This window comes from Schistocerca serialis, chromosome 2, assembly GCF_023864345.2.
Source record: "Schistocerca serialis cubense isolate TAMUIC-IGC-003099 chromosome 2, iqSchSeri2.2, whole genome shotgun sequence".
Classification (NCBI taxonomy): Eukaryota; Metazoa; Arthropoda; class Insecta; order Orthoptera; family Acrididae; genus Schistocerca; species Schistocerca serialis.
In genome coordinates, this window is record NC_064639.1 from 845,424,093 (window position 1) to 845,436,797 (window position 12,705).

At 39.7% G+C, this 12,705-nt stretch overlaps 1 protein-coding gene across 1 annotated transcript in view; it reads right to left on the bottom strand.

Moving 5' to 3' along the window:
* LOC126458118 (cyclin-dependent kinase 8) overlaps positions 1-12,705 on the bottom strand; it is a 47,911-nt gene that overhangs the window by 26,880 nt on the left and 8,326 nt on the right. Inside the window, exon 5 of the mRNA XM_050094948.1 lies at positions 3,740-3,929. Coding sequence (XP_049950905.1) covers positions 3,740-3,929 — 190 coding nt within the window. The remainder of the gene's footprint in view (positions 1-3,739; positions 3,930-12,705) is intronic.

Sequence of the window (12,705 nt, forward strand, 5' to 3'; positions counted from 1 at the left end):
CTGTATAAACTGGAGTGACCGATGTTCCTCTTCCTGTCACACTGAACTATTAACAGCATACTCAATGTAAAACCTACTAGAAATTTTGCCTAAGTCAGCTATTTTGCCCACTGCGATTAGTATTAACAATATTTCAATAGCACAATTGCTTGTTTTAATATCTCACTTTTGAGTGTGAACAGTGACCAACAATGGAAGGAAGTAAGGCAGGAAGATTGGGTTTGATGTCCAGTCGACACTGAGGCCATTAGAGACAGCATAAGCTCGGATTGTGCCAAGGACAGGGAAGGTAATCAGCCGTACTCTTTCAAAAAAACCATCCCAGCATTTGCTTGGAGCGACATAGGGAAATCACAGAAAACCTAAATCTGGATGGCCGGATGTGGGTTAGAACCGTCGTTCTCCCGAATGCAAGTCCAGTGTGCTAACCACTGTGCCACCTTTCTCGGTAAGTTCAAAAATAGTTCAAATGGCTCTGAGCACTATGGGACTTAACATCTGTGGTCATCAGTCCCCTAGAATTTAGAACTACTTAAACCTAACTAGCCTAAGGACATCACACACATCCATGCCCGAGGCAGGATTCGAACCTGCGACCGTAGCGGTCACGCGGTTCCAGACTGAAGCGCCTAGAACTGCACGGCCACACCGGCCGGCTTTCTCAGTAAGTGACTAACAATGAAACAGCTAATACTTACTTGAAATCAATGGTTTAACTAACCATGGTTTTATTGGAGTTTGTATGCCCTTACCTTACTTCAACCTGCGACACGACTTAACCAGCTAGTTACATGGAAAAATAAGTTAAACATGGACTTGAAACCATGGTGCAATTGCAGATTTTTCACATAGACAAATAATCTAAAAAGTTGAAATAAATCATAAATAACACAAAAATCTTAGGATTCAGTAAGAACTGAACCACGGATCCTTGGATTTGTGGCCTGATACTTACACACTTAGCCACAATTAACAATGGTATGGCAGTACTATTCTCACACGTGAATTAGCTTTTAAATGCCATCTGACTGTACTATTTAAAATTTGGCATGGAAGAGTTTGTTGGTATTTCTGATCCAATCAGGTGGCACACTGCTTAAAACACTGCAACCATATACAGGACAAGAGGGTTCAAAGCCATGATGATTTTTATGATACAGTAATGGAAAGTCTTTGGTTGGAAAGAAATAATGAAAGGAGCATATGTAAACCTAACATACTCTGTTTAATAATATTTCAGAAATTTAAGCTACAGATTTATTGTTTTACATTTCCTAAAAACAGTGCTAAATCAGAACAGTGAACCCATTTCACCAAGCATAATGAATAAGTTTCACTTACATGTTTGAATTTTTTGTGTGTATTTAGTGTGTTTTATGTTAATAAAACAGGAAAATATTAAAAATAAGAGTTTCTAATAACTGTTTTAACATATTGGCAAATGTTCAATGACATAACAGAAACAGATGAACATAAATGCCAAATCAAGGCACAGATATATTGTCATAAACATAAGAATTTGTGTCTAACATCATTTTTCCTGAAAGTAAAAGTACCACAGGCACTAACATAAATAACATTAATGGCTGTTGAGTTTTAGTGTACTTACATCCGGCAGAGCTCCTTTGGCTCATACTGGTACATTAACTTGGCCAATAATCATCCTAAAGCAGAAAGCAATTGATAACTAGAACTCAAACTAGAGTACCTTTAGTTCAAATAACTACATAGTTTTTAAACATAAAGTTTAGCTTACAAGTGCAAAGATTTGTACCAGAAACATGATCTACAAACATTGTCATTTTACAGTTAGAATAATTCATACAAGTGTGGAGGAAAAATGTTAGCTATCGTTTCAGTCATAGTGCCACAAAGCCATAATCTGAAAGCACAAAATAAAACCAAATAAAATGGCTCACCTAGTTTCAGTAGCTATCAAATGTGCTTCACATGTCAATATAACTTGTGGCTTCAAGTGATACATAAATTCTCTTCATGAATCATGATAAAGGTGTTGGTCCATTTCTTCTACCACCATTTGCTCACAAACACAATTCATACAGGATGTATCAATTTGATTTCTGTACTCACAAGAATGAAGACATTTACATTGTAATATCTGGTCTCACTGTTGGAAATAGTTTATGGCTCAAGCAGCTAAAATGAACACATTTTTGACTACATTACTTTATAGGTGGAATACCCAAAAATGTAGTGGGATGATCGATACAATACCAGCTAAATTACAGAAGAGAGATGAATGAACAAAATGTGATGCAGTGTAGATGACTGAATCCATACAGCAACACATTCAAATAGATGATGACGGTGTGGATATGTCCTGGTCAAGAGAGGCAACAGATTTGCATTCCTGCTGTTACTAACCATAAGCAATATCTTGTATATGGATACAAAACATACATACATACATACATAAAGGTGATATAACTTTATATGGTACTATGTAGAGATTTAAATATTTATGTGTTTCGTAGAATATTATGAAGAGTTTTCTCGGTCTGGGTGCAGCCACAAGTCATTTAATCCATAACAGTATAACAAAGATGGGAAGATTAGGGTTTAAGGTCCCACCAACAATGAAGTCATTACAGATATAGCTCAATCCTGGATAGGGAAAGGACTGGGAAGGAAACTGGCTGCACCTTTCAAACAAACATCTGTCTTAAATAATTTAGGTAAATCACAGAAAACCTAAATCTGGATGGCCAAACAGGGATCTGACCTGCTACCCTTCCTAATATGAGATCAGTGTCTTACCACTGTGCCATATCATTAGGCTACAACAATACATTCATTCTGGTTGGCACAGGACACAACCTTCAATCACTTTACGATGAATGTCACTGATCCCTAATTCTAGACAAAATGTTGTGTTTGTTTTGTTCCCTAGCCAATAAAAATGGCCACCACAGCAGACAATGATTACAAATGGAAAGTAACAAAATAGGAAAAAAGTGTATATATTTTGGAAATCAGCATAGAGACCCCTCGAGATGGTGTCAACATTCATGACATTTCACACTTACCACAACTTGTGTTGAAGCAAAACCATTTCTAGTCATTCAAAACAAATGTTTAGCTATTTATACGAACTGCTACAAGAAAGCACACTTTTGAATTATTTAACTTAGTTTGTACATTTTCTGGTAATTTTAAAAGTCGCAATTTATTACAAAGTTAACATAAGGTACAAACCTCCCCTCCCTCATAAGACTCACCAGCATCCCAAATTTACTTTCCTAACATGTAAGTCATGTGGTGAAGTTCATGTAAGTGTACACACCTCCCTCACCAACATGGTCCATCTGTAGTTTCAAAATTTAGTTTCGTAATGTGTATGTCATGAGAAACACCTAATTCAGTACCCCTCCTTCTGTGCAGTGAAGTTCAGTTAGTGTCGTGTGTTGTCTCTTGTACCAGGAATCTACAGAAAGCAGACAGTTCTAGACTGCTCAGTCAAATTTTCCACAAAACTGATTTCGTGTTATGTCAATTGCTTATTATATTTCACAATACTTCATTTATAACTTGGCCTAAGTAAAAATGTGTACATCTAGTGACTTGGTTCAAAACTGATTATGTCAATTCTACTTTCAGTAGTTATAAATACAGCCTGTGTTGTAAGTAGAGCAATACTTAAAGTTATTTCCTCATTAAGCAGGTAAGAAAGCACAACAAACAAATAAGTCTAACAAGTAGTGTACCAAGAGAAGCTTACCAATGGCTTTTGTGTAGTGGCGTGCACCCAGTAGCAGCTCAGGAGCTCTGTACCAAAATGTGACTACCACAGGGTCAAGGTCAGCTAGAGGCTTGAGTGGAGCATTAAAGAGACGTGCAAACCCCATATCAGCAATCTTCACACGGCCTCGCTCAGGTCCTTCTCCCATTACAAGGATATTTGCTGGTTTCTGAAAATAAATTATTAAAGAAAGATCAGTTACATACACTTGACTTTTCTGCCTAATGTACAAGCAAATACAATTGATAATAGCCACAAACCAATATGCAGCTAGAAGCTATATGTATGTTTCATACATATCTTACTGTTAAACATTAAACAACTGATTTAAGACCACAGCTGACAATCACATAAATTGAAAACACCTATGGTGTAGCCAACACCATATAAAAGTTACAGAAAATTCTCAAAGTTTTCCCATTTTCCAGGAGTTAAGACACATGTATTCTGGAAAAGAAAGGAAGCTGCAATGAAATGTTGTTGCTGAAAGAGAGATATTCAGAAAATAACAAAGAGAGATGTTCCAAAACAAAGAGAAAAAAATGAAAATTACGTCAACAACAGGCAAAAAGAAGTAAGGAAGTGTGACCTATGGAGAGGCGTTGCACCCACACTACATCACAAAGTAAGTAGCAATAACATCATGGGATTTACATTACATGTTCCACGTGTTTTGAAACTCACCTCCTTCTCCTGCCATGTTTATGTTCAGAGTTCTACTAAGGTCAATCAGCTTTACTTACTTTAAGGAACTGTAGTGTCGATGGCATCTTCATTACCTGCATGTGGGGTGCTGCTCACAGCCATGTGGGAGACAGATTTTTAAACTTCCTGTCGGCCCTCCACCGGGCGGATACATGTTTCCATCACTCACTGTTCTCCATCAGGTGGCAACATGCACACACACCACCAGGGGACACTAAACTCACATGACTTCACTGCACACAACTCTGACTGGCTGACAAATTCTTTTAAGCAGCTACACTTCAGAGCTTGTCCCCAGATTCGGTGACCTATAGACTCTTTTGTCCTACATCATTACAATTTATCATGCAAAATGATGAATGGAACATGCAACTGACTGACTGACTGTGACTGACTGACTGACTGACTAAGTAACACACTAACTACATTATCAACATGAGTACGGAAAACTGCTGTGAGGAGATTACATCAACACAGTATAGGGCTACTAAGCCTTACATAATTGTATCAGCATTCGAGACTATTTGTTACAATCAAAAACTTTTATACCCTTAGAATATAACTCAGCATCACAGAAAAACCTACAGCACTACAAAGTTACGTGTATCTCAATTATTAAGTGTACATATTGTAAGGAAACTTATATAGGTATTTCCTTGAGAGGATAAAGCCTCTGTCGACAATCAGCAAGGTTTTAGACACCATCGCTAGTGCAAAACTCATCTTGCCCTTTTCTCGCATGAGATCCTGTGAACCATGGATGTAGGGCAACAGGGAGATCCCATATTCCTAGATTCCAGTAACGCATTTGACACAGTACCCCACTGCTGACTGTTAATAAAGGTACAAGCATACAGAATGGGTTCCCTGGTATTTGAGTGGCTTGAAGACTTCTTAAATAACAGAACTCAGTATGTTGTCGTCGACAGTGGGTATTCATCAGAGACAAGGGTTTCATCACGAGTACCCCATACCCCACAGAAGTGTGATGGGCTCATTCTTATTTTCTATATGTTGTTTGTTGTGGTCTTCAGTCCAGAGACTGGTTTGATACAGCTATCCATTCTACTCTATCCTGTGCAAGGTTCTTCATCTCCCAGTACCTACTGCAACCTACATCCTTCTGAATCTGCTTAGTGTATTCATCTCTTGGTCTCCCTCTATGATTTTTACCCTCCACGCTTCCCTCCAATACTAAATTGGTGAACCCTTGATGCCTCAGAATATGTCCTACCAACCGATCCCTTCTTCTAGTCAAGTTGTGTCACAAATTTATCTTCTCCCCAATTCTATTCAATACCTCCTCATTAGTTATGTTATCTACCCATCTAATCTTCCGCATTATTCCATAGCACCACATTTCGAAAGCTTCTATTCTCTTCTAGTCCAAACTTGTCTAAACTATTAATCGTCCATGTTTCACTTCCATACATGGCTACACTCCATACAAATACTTTCAGAAACGCCTTCCTGACACATAAATCAATACTCAATGTTAACAAATTTCTGTTCTTCAGAAACGTTTTCCTTGCCATAATCAGTCTACATTTTATGTCCTCACTACTTCGCCATCATCAATTATTTTGCTCCCCAAATAGCAAAACTCATCTACTACTTTAAGTGTCTCATTTCCTAATCTAATTCCCTCAGTGTCACCTGACTTAATTCGACTACATTCCATTATCCTCGTTTTGCTTTTGTTGATTTTCATCTTATATCGTCCTTTCAAGACACTGTCCATTCCGTTCAACTGCTCTTCCAGGTCCTTTGCTGTCTCTGATAGAATTACAATGTCATCGGCAAACCTCAGAAGTTTTTATTTCTTCTCCATGGATTTTAATTCCTATTATGAATTTTTCTTTTGTTTCCTTTACTGCTTGCTCAATATACAGATTGAATAACATCGGGGAAAGCCTACAACCCCATCTCACTCCCTTCCCAACCACTGTTTTCCTTTCATGCCCTTCAAGTCTTATGACTCCCATCTGGGTCCTGCGCAAACTGTAAATAGCCTTTCGCTCCTTGTATTTTACCCCTGCCACTTCCAGAATTTGAAATAGAGTATTCCAGTCAACATTGACAAAAGCTTTCTCTAACTCTACAAATGCTAGATATGTAAGTTTGCCTTTCCTTAACCTATCTTCTGTGAGAAGTCGTGGGGTCAGTATTGCCTCGTTTGTTCCTATATTTCTCCGGAATCCAAACTGATCTTCCCCGAGGTCGGCAGTCTTTCCATTTATCTGTAAAGAATTCACGTTAGTATTTTGCAGCTGTGACTTATTAAACTGACAGTTCAGTAATTTTCATATCTGTCAACACCTGCTTTCTTTGGGATTGGAATTATTATTTTCTTCTTGAAGTCTGAGGGTATGACACCCGTCTCATACGTCTTGCTCACCAGATGGAAGAGTTTTGTCAGGGCTGGCTCTCCCAAGGCTGTCAGTAGTTCTAAAGGAATGTTGTCTGCTCCCGGGGCCTAGTTTCGACTTAGGTCTTTCAGTGCTCTGTCAAACTCTTCACGCAGTATCACATCTCCCATTTCATCTTCATTTATATCCTCTTCCATTTCCATAATATTGTCCTCAAGTACATCGTCCTTGTATAGACCTTCTATATACTCCTTCCACCTTTCTGCTTTCCCTTCCTTGCTTAGAACTGGGTTTCCATCTGAGCTCCTGATATTCATACAAGTGGTTCTCTTTTCTCCAAAGGTCTCTCTAATTTTCCTGCAGGCAGTATCTATCTTACCTCTAGTGAGATATGCCTCTACATCCTTACATTTGTCCTCTAGCGATCCCTGCTTAGCCATTTTGCACTTCCTGTCTACCTCATTTTTGAGATGTTTGTATTCCTTTTTGCCTGCTTCATTTAATGCATTTTCATATTTTCTCCTTTCATCAACTAAATTCAATATATCTTCTGTTACCCAAGGATTTCTACTAGCCCTTGTTGTTTTACCTACTTGATCCTCTGCTGCCTTTACTATTTCATCCCTCAAAGCTACCCATTCTTCTTCTACTGTATTTCTTTCCCCCATTCCTGTCAATCATTCCCTAATGCTCTCCCTGAAACTCACTACAAACTCTGGTTCTGTCAGTTTATCCAGGTCCCATCTCCCTAAATTCCCAAATTTTCTATATACATAAATGATTTGGTTGACAGACAGGCAACAGTCTGCAGCTGTTGCTGATGATGGTGGGGTGTATGGGAAGGAGTCGTTGACTGACTGTAGGAGGATACAAGATGACTTAGGCAAAATTTCTAGTTGGTGTGATGAATGACAGCTAGCTCTAAATGCTGAAAAATGCCAGTTAATGCAGATGAATAGGAAAAACAAACCCGTAATGTTAGAGTACAGCATTATCAGTGTGCTGCTTGACATGTCAATTAAATATCTAGATGTAACATTGTGGAGCAACATGAAATGGTACAAGCACGTAAGGTCATTAGTAGGGAAGGCAAATGGTCAACTTCAGTTTTTTGGGAGAATTTTAGGGAAGTGTGGTTCATCTGTAAAGTAGCCTGCATATAGGACACTAGTGCGACCCACTGTTGAGTACTGTTCGAGTGTTTGGGATACACATCAGGTTGGATTAAAGGAGGCCATCGAAGCAATTCAGAGGTGGCCTTTAGATTTGTTAACAGTATGTTCAAACAACAAGCAAGTACTACGGAGATACTTTGGGAACTCAAATGGGAGTCACTGGAGCATACACAACATTCTTTACAAGGAGCAATATTGAGAAAATGTAGAGAACTGGCATTTGAGGTCGACTGCAGAATAATTCAACTGCCACCAATGTATATTTCGTGTAAGGATTATGAAGATAAGATTAGAGAGATTAGGGCTTGTGTCGCAGAGTACAGACAGTTATTTTTCCCTTGCTATACAGCGTGTCCCAGCTATCTTGTCCACCCAAAATATCTCTGGAACAATAACAGCTATTGGAAAACGACTTTCACCGGTATCAATGTAGGGCTGGCGCCCATGAATGTATGTATTTGGAAACATTCTAAAACGAAAGCATATGTGTTTTTTAACACAAACTTATGTTTTTTTTTTAAATGTACCTCCTATATTTTTTCTTCAGCAATCCATAGCGTGACAAAGCACATGCACAATGGCATTGATTGCATCACAATATTCCCATTACATCCCGATATATTAAGACGCGAAGTTGACACTTGAAACACCCGACATGCGCTGCTAGCGCACATCCTGAGGATCAAGCGTGAATGATTACGGGCAGCATGGGGTTCACGCCTGAGCCTCAGGACGTGCGCTAGCAGCGCATGTCGGGTGCTTCAAGTGTCAACTTCGCGTCTCAATGTCTTGGGATGTAATGGGAATATTGCGATGCAATCAACGCCATTGTGTATGCGCTTTGTCATGCTATGGATTGCTGAAGAAAAAATATAGGAGGTCCATTTAAAAAAACATTAGTTTGTGTTAAAAAAACACATATGCTTTCGTTTTAGAATGTTTCCAAATATGTACATTCATGGGCCCCAGCCCTACATTGATACTGGTGAAAGTCGTTTTCGAATAGCTGTTATTGTTCCAGAGATATTTTGGGTGGACAAGATAGATGGGACACCCTGTATATGCAAATGGCACAGAAAAGGAAATAACTAGTAGTGATACAAGGTACCTTACACCACGCACCATATGATGGATTGTGGAATATGCATGTAGATGTAGGTGTAGGTGAAGATACATGTGTTATCTTTCCATAGCTGTCTAACTGTCTATTGGTGGCCTCCACAACAGACATCAATTGGCAACAAGTCTGATTCTTTCCACCTGTTGGTGATTTGTCTGGTGCTTGAGTTGGCAGTGTTCAGAAAATCATAAAATTTTTTCATAATTTTTTGTGTGTAGAACCGAAATTTATTTCAGGTGTCTTTAAACAGTGTGTGCAATGGCAACTTCTGGAGAGCAATCCCTGGACTTATTTACTTTCAGGGTCAACAAATGAGATCATTATTAGCAGCTATTGGCATACTGATGGAAGCACAATCACCACAGTAAACATCACCAACGTAGCACAGAATACCTGAGGCCAGATGCTGCTTCTTCCATCCTTCCCCTATTTTGATGCACAACAAGAACACAGAGTACCACATGCGGCTAGAGCAACACACTGCTGGATACAACATATCAGGTGAATCACAGCACTCTTTCTCTTTTCATGGGTAACAGTGCATATTTTCCAACTGTGTCACAAGTTGTTCCCTCAGTTAGAGCCCCAAACCCTACCCTATGAAGACATCATTTGAGTATTACACAACTTCTTCAAAATTCAGATTCATGTAGCAGCTGCCAGTTTGAAATGTTTTTGTACATCACCATAACAATCAATCTTATAAGGAATGGATCGCTGAGCTCAAGGGCATGACTAGGAACTGTAAATTTAATTGCTCCTGTTGAATTTAATTTCAAGATGAAATCCTTCGCGATGCCATTATTCAAAACCTTGGTAAATGAATACACGCTGAGATTTTAGAACATTGCAATCCTCGTCGCATGAGGTGCTTAAAATAATTGAAGCTCAAGAAGTTCAAGACACATGTAATTCAGTTCCACATAAATCTCCACTTGAGAAAAAGGAAATAAATATGATATTCTGAATCTGTACCCCCTCCTCCTGCCAATGCACACAGGAACAGTGGATGAAGGCAACAGAACTGTACAACAAAGTGCTCCGTGTAAAACATGCGACATTCTAACCAATCCTCCTCCAACAGACATACAACTAAAAGCTTCATCAATCACAATTTGGACAAAGATAGTCTTCTGCAAATAAAGACAGGTAGTCCCATTCAGAGGACAGACTACAATCTGTTCATCTGTCTGCAGATTTGCAATATCGCTGTTTGAGTAACATTGATTAATCAAGATACTTATGAGCATTTGGGACACACTCAACTACAAAAATCACACCTTCACATGGCTATCCCAGTGCCATTCACAGTAGTCCAGTCACATTTTAGTCTACATCTACTACATCTACATTGATACTCCGCAAGCCACCCAACGGTGTGTGGCGGAGGGCACTTTACGTGCCACTGTCATTACCTCCCTTTCCTGTTCCAGTCGCGTATGGTTCGCGGGAAGAACGACTGTCTGAAAGCCTCCGTGCGCGCTCTAATCTCTCTAATTTTACATTCGTGATCTCCTCAGGAAGTATAAGTAGGGGGAAGCAATATATTCGATACCTCATCCAGAAACGCACCCTCTCGAAACCTGGCGAGCAAGCTACACCGCGATGCAGAGCGCCTCTCTTGCAGAGTCTGCCACTTGAGTTTATTTAACATCTCCGTAACGCTATCACGGTTACCAAATAACCCTGTGACGAAACGCGCCGCTCTTCTTTGGATCTTCTCTATCTCCTCCGTCAACCCGACCTGGTACGGATCCCACACTGATGAGCAATACTCAAGTATAGGTCGAACGAGTGTTTTGTAAGCCACCTCCTTTGTTGATGGACTACATTTTCTAAGCACTCTCCCAATGAATCTCAACCTGGTACCCGCCTTACCAACAATTAATTTTATATGATCATTCCACTTCAAATCGTTCCGTACGCATACTCCCAGATATTTTACAGAAGTAACTGCTACCAGTGTTTGTTCCGCTATCATATAATCATACAATAAAGGATCCTTCTTTCTATGTATTCGCAATACATTACATTTGTCTATGTTAAGGGTCAGTTGCCACTCCCTGCACCAAGTGCCTATCCGCTGCAGATCTTCCTGTATTTCGCTACAATTTTCTAATGCAGCAACTTCTCTGTATACTACAGCATCATCCGCGAAAAGCCGCATGGAACTTCCGACACTATCTACTAAGTCATTTATATATATTGTGAAAAGCAATGGCCCCATAACACTCCCCTGTGGCACGCCAGAGGTTACTTTAACGTCTGTAGACGTCTCTCCATTGATAACAACATGCTGTGTTCTGTTTGCTAAAAACTCTTCAATCCAGCCACACAGCTGGTCTGATATTCCGTAGGCTCTTACTTTGTTTATCAGGCGACAGTGCGGAACTGTATCGAACGCCTTCCGGAAGTCAAGAAAAATAGCATCTACCTGGGAGCCTGTATCTAATATTTTCTGGGTCTCATGAACAAATAAGGCGAGTTGGGTCTCACACGATCGCTGTTTCCGGAATCCATGTTGATTCCTACATAGTAGATTCTGGGTTTCCAGAAATGACATGATACGCGAGCAAAAAACATGTTCTAAAATTCTACAAGAGATCGACGTAAGAGATATAGGTCTATAGTTTTGCGCATCTGCTCGACGACCCTTCTTGAAGACTGGGACTATCTGTGCTCTTTTCCAATCATTTGGAACCCTCCGTTCCTCTAGAGACTTGCGGTACACGGCTGTTAGAAGGGGGGCAAGTTCTTTCGCGTACTCTGTGTAGAATCGAATTGGTATCCCGTCAGGTCCAGTGGACTTTCCTCTATTGAGTGATTCCAGTTGCTTTTCTATTCCTTGGACACTTATTTCGATGTCAGCCATTTTTTCGTTTGTGCGAGGATTTAGAGAAGGAACTGCAGTGCGGTCTTCCTCTGTGAAACAGCTTTGGAAAAAGGTGTTTAGTATTTCAGCTTTACGCGTGTCATCCTCTGTTTCAATGCCATCATCATCCCGTAGTGTCTGGATATGCTGTTTCGAGCCACTTACTGATTTAACGTAAGACCAGAACTTCCTAGGATTTTCTGTCAAGTCGGTACATAGAATTTTACTTTCGAATTCAATGAACGCTTCACGCATAGCCCTCCTTACGCTAACTTTGACATCGTTTAGCTTCTGTTTGTCTGAGAGGTTTTGGCTGCGTTTAAACTTGGAGTGGAGCTCTCTTTGCTTTCGCAGTAGTTTCCTAACTTTGTTGTTGTACCACGGTACAACCCGTATTTGGTTTAGATATTCAGGACAATGTGCATGCTACTGATATGCAACTCCCCCATGTCAGTACTCATCAAGTGTGTGGAAAATATGGACATTTGTTTCTTGGCACATCTGGACATGCAAACAATTTTTACACATATATTACTCTCACGGTCATTGAAAAACCTAAGTTTTATCACACTTGTCCGGTATCCTATGCCATTTGTGATGAAGTTGATTCTGAACTCAGCAGCGTAGAACAAATCTGAGTTTTGGAACATCTTTAATTTCCAAGAACACTTGCAGGTGATATATATTGAATATGTGATCATCAC